This window comes from Pseudorasbora parva, chromosome 5, assembly GCF_024679245.1.
Source record: "Pseudorasbora parva isolate DD20220531a chromosome 5, ASM2467924v1, whole genome shotgun sequence".
Lineage (NCBI taxonomy): Eukaryota > Metazoa > Chordata > Actinopteri > Cypriniformes > Gobionidae > Pseudorasbora > Pseudorasbora parva.
Window position 1 is genome coordinate 43,918,869 of NC_090176.1, and position 10,814 is coordinate 43,929,682.

A 10,814-nucleotide genomic window follows, 5' to 3' on the forward strand; every position below is an offset into this window, starting at 1 on the left:
ATATTCATTATTCAATAAATGTTATCAATTGAGGTGCGATTAATCTGTCAAACCTCAATAAATTGAATGCGCTTGAATGCTTTTAAAAGTTATTTGACTCATAAATAAGAGTAGTGAGCTATAAAACGTGTATTAAACGCAGAATTAGCAAGAGATGGGCATTAAGACGTGATTTTCAATTTCTAACAATGATGCTAATATCTAGAAAAAAACAATATAACATATATAACAAATAGTTGTACCAGATAGTATTTGGACATTTATGTTAGAGATAAAATGTATGCCAAAAAAATTATAACTCATCACTTTTAGTGGATTCAAAATAAATGGTCAAAAGTCACAAAAATAGCTGCCAATTAGATTTATGTTTATTATTTAATGAAATAACAGTTTTGTCTGAATACTTAATGCACAATTCATTTTACAAAATAAACTTTCTTCTGTGTTACAGTGTTCAGTGAATTGAATTCAACTTAGGGGACAAGTCCAAGGTCATGGAGGCAGACACCCCTTCAGTCGTCTGAACAATAACAACACTGCAGACATTCCCCTGTCTTGTTTCATTTTCACTGCGTAAACAAACCCCCATTACATCTGACACCAGCCCTCTTCTGACCGGCTTCCAAAGGCACCAGAACATCAAGTCAAATGATCCAGAGCAAATGCAAGTGAGCTTTAGAGATAATCGAGCAAATATATATTTGCTCCTTTTTAACAGCTCCTTATTTTTTCAGCCAACCACTAAAGCACACATAAAGAATTGTGAGATATCATGAACAGTGAAATACACATCTATTGCAGTCAAAAACCAACCAGATGAAGGCATCTTAATAGAAAGATGTGTGTATCTCTTTTAAAGACTTCTGCATATGGTAATGCAAATCCTACTGATGAAAGATAAATTACTGTTAAGCCGAGTCCCTTCACTCGACAGCCATCTTGCCCTGATATAACAAAAATATGTTCCAAAAACTTTTGGTTAATGTACCCATTAATTTATGAAAACATTATTTCTGATTGTTCACTGAATGTTCAAACATCCATTTTGTCCTAATGTTTTAAAACATTCTTTCTTGGTTACACTGTTAAAAAAAATTCAGGTCTCCAATTAAAAATGTTCTAGTGACTGATCACATCTAAATTTTTCAGTTGGCCGAATTGAATTTCTGTGAATTAAAAATGCATTAATTCACAGAATTTTAATTTGGCCAACTGAAAAATTTAGATGTGATCAGTCACTAGAACATTTTTAATTGGAGACAATTTGGAGTTCAATTTTTTTTTTACAGTGTATAAACATTAAGGGGACATTATTATTATCATTATTATTTTGCAAACATTATGCACTGTAAAAATATGATCAATAAGTTAGACAACATATGCTTTTACATTGCTTTAACTCAAGTTAAACTGAATTTATACAAGATTCCAATTTTTTTTTATGTCAGTTTAATGTAGTATATGTTGAAATGACTTAAACATCCAAGCTGATTGAACTTAAACTTGAACTTTGTTCTGGCCTACTGCATGCACTTAGGGTGTCGGGTTAGAATTATGGTTAAAGTAATTACGCTACATGCAACATGTGTAACACTGTAAAATAAAGTTACCAAAACGTCCCATGAATGTGTAAATAATGTTTTGAAAACATAATTAATTAAAGACCATATAACTTTGAACAAACGTTCTAATCATTTATTGGAATAATGTTTATTTAAAACTTTGAGAGAACTATGCCAGAACGTTAGCCAAAGTTCTGAGAATGTTTCCTGTCAGCTTGGTGGACAAATTATTGGAAGTTATTTTTCAGTAATGCTAGTACACAACTCTGGTCTACTTTAATAAAGACAAAACAAAAATCTCAAAACAGATGTTTCAATAACGTACTTCAAATCAGCAATAAAATCTCACAACAGTGTCCAAATTTGCAAATGTATTTCTCTATTGGCTCTAATTGTCACACGTCTTTCTGGTTGTTTGGCATTTCTGTTGTGTTTTGATTTGTCACAGTTTCCCACCACTTGTCTGTTTCCATAGTTACCCTCATTCATTTAATTGTCCCAGCTGTGTCTAGTCAATCATCTCGTTTCTGTTCTCTACTTAAGTTGCACCCTCACCTTCAGTCTTTGTCTAGTCACTGTTATGTTAGAGTGTGTTTCAGTCTGGCTGTTCCTGAGTAACATTATTAAAGTTTCAGTTTGGATTTTGATCTTCAGTTTGTTCCTGGTTCCTGCTAACGGTACACTAATAGGCTATTAGCTCTTACTGACAGACGAGTGTTGAATTTTCTTTAATTGATTACTCAACAAGTGTCCATCTCATTCTACTTTTAATGTCCCTGAAAATACACACTGCAAACAACCTTTCAGCATAAGACTATAAAACTTACATAAAGCTTATTGTTTTTTTCTTATGAAAATATCATGTCGTCAAATGATAAACTGAAGGATTAATCTACTTGATGAATGAGACAGTCACTGTGCCTTTGATTTATTAGACCAATTAATACACAAACTCCTGATTATTTACACACGAAAGGAAAACTAATTAGACAGCGTATTAATATGATAAGGAGGGTGAAATAGCTGTAACACAATAATTGTCTTTGTGTAAAACACTGCCTAATTTTCTTTTAGAAACAGGCCAGAGATGTAATTTTCATTAACTTCCTCAATGTTGCTGGCTTTGATGAGGAACTATATGGGCCAAAGTTTCCCCCTGAAATCTGTGCTGACAGACACAAGATACCGTACTGTATGTTCTCAAAACACAGATTATAGACTGATTCTGGTATGCGAACCTCATCAGTGACGACTCATGTGACACAAATTGCATCTAAATCTCATAGGACAAATTAGCGCAATCTAGATTCTCATGCATATAAAAAGCTCAAAGTTATCTCAACATATATAACCACCCCTGGCAAAGACGCTGTTGATTTAAAACGCAAAAGCTACAGAGACCTATTAGATTGATTTGCAGTGGTTTCAGGCCGCAAGCGTGCATCATTTATTAGAGTAAAAATCTACTCTTCAGCTCATACATTCTGCACGGGTTGGCTTCAAGGTAAACTGGATGTTTGTATTCATCAAAAGCATTCCACAGTTGCTATTTTACATTTTTATATTAATATAATACAGTTAAAAGTTTGGGGTCTGTAAGTTTTTTTATGCTTTTGAAAGGCTGCATTTATTTGATTAAAAACACAGTAATATTGTGAAATATTAAAAATAAATAACTTTTTATTTTATAAGTAAAATAATATAATATAGAATTTTAAAATGGGACAGCATCATTCCTCCAGCCTTTAGAGTTTCACACAATTCTTGAGAAATTATTCTAACATGCTAATTTGCCCAAACATTTCTGATTATTATCAATAATAACCAAGAAACATTTTTTCAGGATTCTTTGATAAAGAAAAAGTTCAAAAGAACATAATTTATTTGAAACAGAATATTTTTGTACATTATAAATGTCTTTACTGTCATTTTTGACTATAGTTTAATGCATCCTCTTCGAATAAAAGCATTCATTTATTTATAAAAACAAAACTAAATCTTACTGATTCCAAACTTTTGACCCCAAAGTGTTTTTTTGAATACAAGTTATGCTTTACCTGTAATACATTTCATAAAATATTGCTCTGCATATTTTTATACTAAGGTTATATAACACGTGTGCCCCTCTGAAGCAGACGGACAGCTGTTTTGTGTTGCAAACAAATGTAATGCAGGTTTCATAATCAAAATCCCTCATGATATTCTGTATTTAAAGCCATACCATGCCGTTTACACGCTACAGAGCACAATATTTGCTCTTTTAGGTGAACTGAGGCTACTAATCTCAAAATTGAGGAGTTAATTCAATTGACATCCTCTGCGTTGTTATGAATTTATCATAGCTTGCGAGAGTCAGATGTCAGCTCTGAAAAATGTGCAGACTCCGTTTTTCCCCCTAGACATTATGATAGTATCTGCAAAAATGCAATCGGATTCTGTTTTGTACTTTACTAATTTAGTCTTCAGTCTCTAAGACAGCTCCCTTCCCTCTTCCCAAAACACTCTTCTTGCACATTCACAAAGATGAGATTGAAAAAGTGTGCCATAAAAGGAGTTACAACAATTGATTGCCTATTACAATATATAAACTATTGGTAAAACACTTTATTTTAAGGTTCTGTTATTAAGTATTAACTAGTTGCTTATTAGCAGGCATATTACTTGGATATTGGCTGTTTATTAATACGTATAAAGCACATATTAATGCCTTATTCTGCATGACCTTATTCTACATCTCTTAATCCAACCCAATACCTAAACTTAAATGCTACAAAAACTACCTTACTATTAATAAACAGTAAATTAGGAGTTTATTGAGGCAAAAGTCGTAGTTAATAGTAAATATGTGTTACCCATACCAAAGTGTTAACAAACTATTTTATGATAATTTAATGGTAATTATGCATCCTTTTAAAAGCATGAATTCTCCAATCCCAATTTATTGCAACGGCTTGGAAAAAGCAACATATTTTTCTCAGAAGAATGAAAGTCATAGAACAACACAAAGGCGACATTTGGTGCACAAGACTTTTAACTAGCATAAGATTTCCTTGGTAGCCAAATGTAGCAAGTAAGCCAAAAAGCTTCACTATAGCTAAGTTTCCAGCACTAAATAAGCAAAACCCATGTCTGGACCAATAAGGAAATTCAGCAGAGAAAGGAAACAAAAGAGATGAAGGTTGGTTGAATCATGCTGATTCATTTTGTCAGTTTGGTCATCATAGTAAATGTTAGTTCATCAAAGTGGGTTCATGTGATGGACTGCAGATGTCATGTAAAACTGCACAATGGGATGTTACTCATTGCAAACAAATGGCAGGGAAAGGCTCATTTAGAGGCATGCCTGCAAATTTTCGAAAATCTCCAATTCCCATGCAGGCCTCCCAGCAGGCTGTTATTGTAGTAAGCAAGGAGAGGAACCTCAAGGGGAACATCAGAGGTACAAAACATACCATGAAACCCTCAAGAGATAACAAGAGTCACACACAAAATATATCTCAGGCTATTTGAAAGGCCAAGAACTCAGAAAGTCCCGCTTACAGCGTTGTAAACTCTGTTCCAAAACATATTGAGCTGATGTAGTAGCATACAAAAACTATTAAAGATCATTTTCTGTAGTTGAAAAAGTTTAAATACAATTGTAAGTTATTAAGAAAAAGTTTAAATACTGCTAAAACTAAAATTAAAACAAATTAAAGCTAAATATAATAAAACTCCTAAAATGACAAAAGCACATAAAATAAAAAAATTCAAAATTACAACTTCAAAAGCTAATTCAAAATATTAATAAATACTATAGGCATCATAAGGCACACTTCTGACAAAGTTTTAAGGCAACTTTTGGCCAAATTTTAAAGGCAAATGTAGAAGGCAGTCCATAATGCACTGCACAAAGCTCAGTAAAACATTCTCTTCAAGATGGTGGACAAAGTGGGATTTTTATTAAAATATAAATCCAATAACAAAAAATTATCTATACATAAAATTTCCAAGTAATGCACAAATACTATATATTTGTTATGCCTATTAGAGTACCAAATCAGAATTTTAGCACCAGACTGATCACACAAATCGAAGTAAAGTAAAAGTACACATATCCCAATATATTACTCTAATAAAAGTTAAGTACTCTTGAACATTTTATAATTTTGCATTACAAAAATATGTAATGCACTTAAAAGTACTGATTGATGAATGTTGGGGGGGGATGTTGTATCATTATGAATGCTTATGAATTGTCAAGCAGTCAGCACTAGTACACAAAAAAATGCACAATTTTGGCTTTTTTTTTTTTTTTTTTTTTGATTTACAATAAAACCAGAAATTCTGCATTAGTAACGTACTTTTCATTCCATCAGTCGCGCACACACTTAAGCTCAGAGGATCTCCCTGTTACACTTTATTTAACAGTGTAATTATACATTTAAGTACTGAGTAAAATAAATGATCTACATGTATTATAGGGTTAGGTTAGGATTAGTGTTTGATTGAGGTTTAGTTGCATGTAATTATGCATAATTTACTGTTACTATGTAACATGTAAAATATGTAACAACTTACAAGGACACTGTAAAATAAAGTGTTACTGATCTCCCGTTCTTGGCTCATTTGGAGCCTCGCTCTGACTAGATGATTTGAATCAGTGCGTTGACTTAAAAACAGATGCAATCCAAATCACAAATAAACAGAGCAATTTCAATAGGGTCCTCACACCATCGGTGCTCAGGCCCAAATGAATCCTCCCGTGTGTGACACTGCTATCACGTCTCTGAGAGGGTGATTTCTTCATTTCGTAATATCGATATGTTAACGACATAACGAAATAACAACATGTTTTAATGAAATGTAGTGGAGTAAAATGTACAATATTATGCTTTGGAATGTAAAATAAAAAAACTTGCGTGCAGTTGCTGTCTGTGTGGAGTGCTCCAAATCAGTCACTTATGAGGTCCCATATCGGTACACTGAGTACTATGTACAAAGGTAGCTTGCTAGGATCTCCTAATCCTCAAGAACGCAAAAAATTAAACCCGCTTTGAGACCGCTGAACTGATGTGCCTGACAAAAGCACGCAAAAGAACCTGTTGCACATCTGCTTCCATTTTACATGCAAAAAAGCGATTAGCAACCTGCTTGAAATAACGGAGCGAAGCAATGAACCGCAGCTTAATGTTCTGCCTCTAATGACTGGGTAACCACATTAGACGGCGGTATTTAGCGAAGGGTATTTTGCTCCCATTCCTTTGAAACGCTCTGTGGCTGATAACAGAGCAAAAGCAGATAAGGCTGAAAGTGCCCCTGAGAATCAAAGTCACACTTTAGATGCACTCACAGGTTTGATCAAAAGAACTAGTTCTGTTTATGTTTCTCCCGTGTTTAAGAGAAATAAAGCTAAATGGGACAATTGTTGTTGTACAGCAAGCGTATAATGCTATAAAAATTCGAATAAATTAGACTTGGATGAAATTCGATGAGAAATATTTTCGAGTCCATGCTGAGATATTAGATTTTTGATTGAATCTTAACACATTGCTGACACTGAACCCTTTCAAAACTCAAGAAGAAGTGCACATTTCTCAGGAGCAACGTCTAAAAATTCGGACTTTTCTCAAACTGCTAGAAATGCTAAAGAACCACAGATGCCAATTTTCTTACAAGTACGCAACACAAACTTTGCAACTTCAAGAGTTTCCTGACTAACTCGATCACAAAAGATGACAATTAAACTGGAGGGACCGGGAAGCCACAGCTGAATCTCTCACACAGTGTCTTACCTGAAGATGGGTCCATGGAGAAGCTTTCTTTTGATGGTCACATACTCATCCATTTAAGAGCACGAGTCCAGGGAGTGTGTGAGCAGAGGCTTCAGTCAGACTGTCCCCAGCTGCTCCTTACATTGCTGTGTGCACTCTGCCCGATCCAGCCTCCCTCTCTTCTTTCTTTCTCACTGACGGCCCAGTGCAAGAGGCCATGGAGGCCACATCACAGAAAATGCTCAGGCAAACACCAAACGTTAAACTTGGAGAGAGCCAGATGCACTGCACCAGAGTTGAACTCTTCACGGTGGCTTTTATCTCTCTGTCCCTCATGCAAAAACGCCTGCCTCCTCTCCCTTACAGCCACTCTTCCCTTCCAGAAAAGCTGTTGAGCACGCAAATTAACATTGGCGGACAGGGTCTGGTCAAAAAAAGGGGCTGGACCCATGTCAGGAAACAGTAATTATATCACAATCTGGCTTGTGTTTAGTGTGATGTGTGGACAAAGTTATGCGATGCAGAGTGAGGTGTGCGTTTTAAAACGGCCGTGTCATGTGGAATATGATTTTCCTTCTTTTGCAAACTTTTAAACTCAAAACAACTTCTTAAGATGAGAAAACGGCTTATTCTGAGCTTCTACAACTTTCTTATAACTTTCTGTTGACACTCAACAGCGGTAATTTGTATTGAGAAATGTTATCTCCATGTGGAAAAAACTGATTTGAAGTCTGTTGCATTAGGGACTGCTTAGGACGCAGTCAGGGTCAGGGAGAGAGTGGAAAATTTTCATGGAAAACTAAATACTGACTTTTTTTTGGCACTGCCAAAACTTTGCTAACTTTATAAGTGGACCTGAGGGAGAACATAAAATGATAAGAAGAGAAGAAAGATACAAGCTCTTCAGGGGAGGCTCTCGTACTTTAATCAAAAGGAACTTGGCTCTTTATAGCTGGAGCGGGGCAGAGAAACGCCCAGTGATGACTCAGGAATGGTTACAAACAATAATATGATATTTAAGAAAGAGGACGTCAGTCTCAGAGACGGAATGGACACAGATGGAGACGCATCAAAAAGAGAAAAAAAGAAACATCAGGAAACTAAAGTGCATTTCTTTGGATCATTAAAACCATTTTAAAAAGAACACGTACATTTCACGACCTGTCAACTGTTCAAAATATATAGGTTACATGTAAATGCAATTTATGGCACAACTTTATAAAATATATATTTTATTGTAAGATTGACTAGCTAAAGAAATGCTTCACTATGTAACTTTTCAGTCCGCTAGAGGGCGCCTATTCAAAACAAAGCCGTAATTTGATGACGCCAGGTTTGAGCTCGGAATCTTGGGACATGTGGTCTTCACCTCACAGGAAAAGAATCGGGATAGGACTCGGGCAGAAATCATGTTCATGGATAAAGTTATTTAACATTACTGTAGTATGAAGCAGAGCAGGGCCGAGTGTGTTTAAAATGATGTTATGACATTACTCTGTGTGTTCATTCAGCGGCTGCTGTGACATTTCATGCACACTACTAAGAGTAAAATGTTTCAGCCAAATAAAAACGGAAACTAAGGTTAACGCCGATATGTCGCAATTGAAAGGCGACAGACTCCCTCAGGCTCCATGGTTAAAATAGCATTTTCTCACAATTTACAAAATAGTTTGGAATATTGAATGAACTCAACTGAACAAAATATATAACACTGGCCTGGTGTTTTTTGGATATTTTACTGCAAAAATACTACATAGTGCACCTTTAAAATAAAGGTCATTTACTGGCATTGATGATTCCATGAAGAACCTTCCACAGTCACAGAATCTTGGTTCTTTATGTCATTGCAGCAAAGAAACCTCCTTTTGGAACCTTTATTTTTAGCTCCAGAGACTAAAAAAATAAACCTGTTGTAAGACCCCATGAAATTAAGTTTTATGATCTTCCTACTGACACAGGAAATACGGGATAGGACATTTGGAAGGGCTTGTGTCTCTTTTAAACAGCCAAAAGGCTTTAGTTTCATCATGTTACGTCTAAAAAATTATTCCCAAAGTGAAAACACATGGACTAAAAGCCACAAAACTCAAGTTTCGATCTTGTAGGGTTTTGGAAAGGTTTGGGTAAAACAGCCTATTTCCTCTTTTGGTCAGAAAGGTAGACCCCATGTGCAGTTCTGAGAAAAAAAGAAAAGTTTACGACATAAACCAAAATCCCCATGGAAAGAAAGTACAACACTGCAAACCCAGAGTGCATCAGGGTTCACTGCAGACTTTTAATTTTGGAAAACTGATCATTAAGATAATAAATATTCAGACATAAGCATTGGTAATACATGGCAAAGTCACTGACAAACTCAGTCAACCAAAAACGGCCTATAAACTCCAGACATGTCAAATAAATGGTGCAGTAGAGAGACAGACAGAAGTGTCCTAATAAGGAAGTGGACACAATGAAGGCAAAAATATATAGACTAGGACAAGGAGAAATACTAATCCATATAACTATATCCTGTCAAATTATTATAATTAAAACTTAAAAAAAATAAAAAATATGTAGTGTTGAGCTTAAAGTGGTATAGATTAATGTAATGTGCACTCAAATGTAGGAAATTCCACATAAAGTCAGCATTACTCACACGTAAACAGATCCCAGTTCTTTCAGGTAATCCAAAAATGATGCAGGCTCTTTGATCGGATACAGATTGAGCGTATACTGTATGTAAAATTTTCAAAGAAACACTAATATGGGAATAAATCTGACATCAGAGCCTGAGTAATGCTTGAGTTTCTCTTAACTAGCACATCAAATAAAATACAAACAATCCAAACTGTTTACTCATCATGAGGCTCAGAAAGACAGAACGGCTTAGACAGTCATCTCGGGAATATCTGATGTCATTTAAATAGAAACTGCATAAGGCTCAATGATAAATTGAAAAAGACCTGAAAATTAAAAAGAAAACAGCATTTTTCTTCTTCCAAATGTATGCGCCAAGTTTTTAGAAATGCACTTTTTGTATTTGTGTTGGCTTCACACACTTTTGAAAATAATGTTTCCTACAAAATGTTTTTTTTTTTTTTGTGGGGGGGGGGGGGGGGGGTTGGGGGTACAAAACACCGGTCACCAATTAGAAGTCTAAAATGAGAATTTTATCTTTTAAATATAATTACATAAATCTAAAAAATATATATTTTTTGAACTTTTAATGAATGTTTTAGGATGGACATTACCATATTGTTGATTTTTTTTTTTTTTTTATCAGTATTAGTCAATATTGTATTTATATTGGCCAATGTTATATTTAATTATGCATGCTCATTTACATAATGTTTACATTTATATTACATTTGCCATCATCTAATGCTTATTTAAAGATTAATCTTTAAAAAAAAACTAATTCAATAACACTATTAAATGTATACTCATGTATAAATGTATATTCAGCATACCTCAAAATAAATATCCATTTTCATACTGCATGTTGCGAAGCCTCGAT

At 34.6% G+C, this 10,814-nt stretch overlaps 1 protein-coding gene across 2 annotated transcripts in view; it reads right to left on the reverse strand.

Moving 5' to 3' along the window:
• The window catches only part of pde1a (phosphodiesterase 1A, calmodulin-dependent), a 48,636-nt gene extending 40,992 nt beyond the window's left edge, over nt 1–7,644 (reverse strand). Inside the window, exon 1 of one of the 2 annotated variants that reach the window (XM_067444444.1) lies at nt 7,337–7,644. In XM_067444444.1, coding sequence (XP_067300545.1) covers nt 7,337–7,389 — 53 coding nt within the window. In that variant the 5' untranslated portion in view covers nt 7,390–7,644. The remainder of the gene's footprint in view (nt 1–7,336) is intronic. The other variant, XM_067444445.1, reaches the window with a different exon arrangement.
• Nucleotides 7,645–10,814: the final 3,170 nt, after the last annotated feature.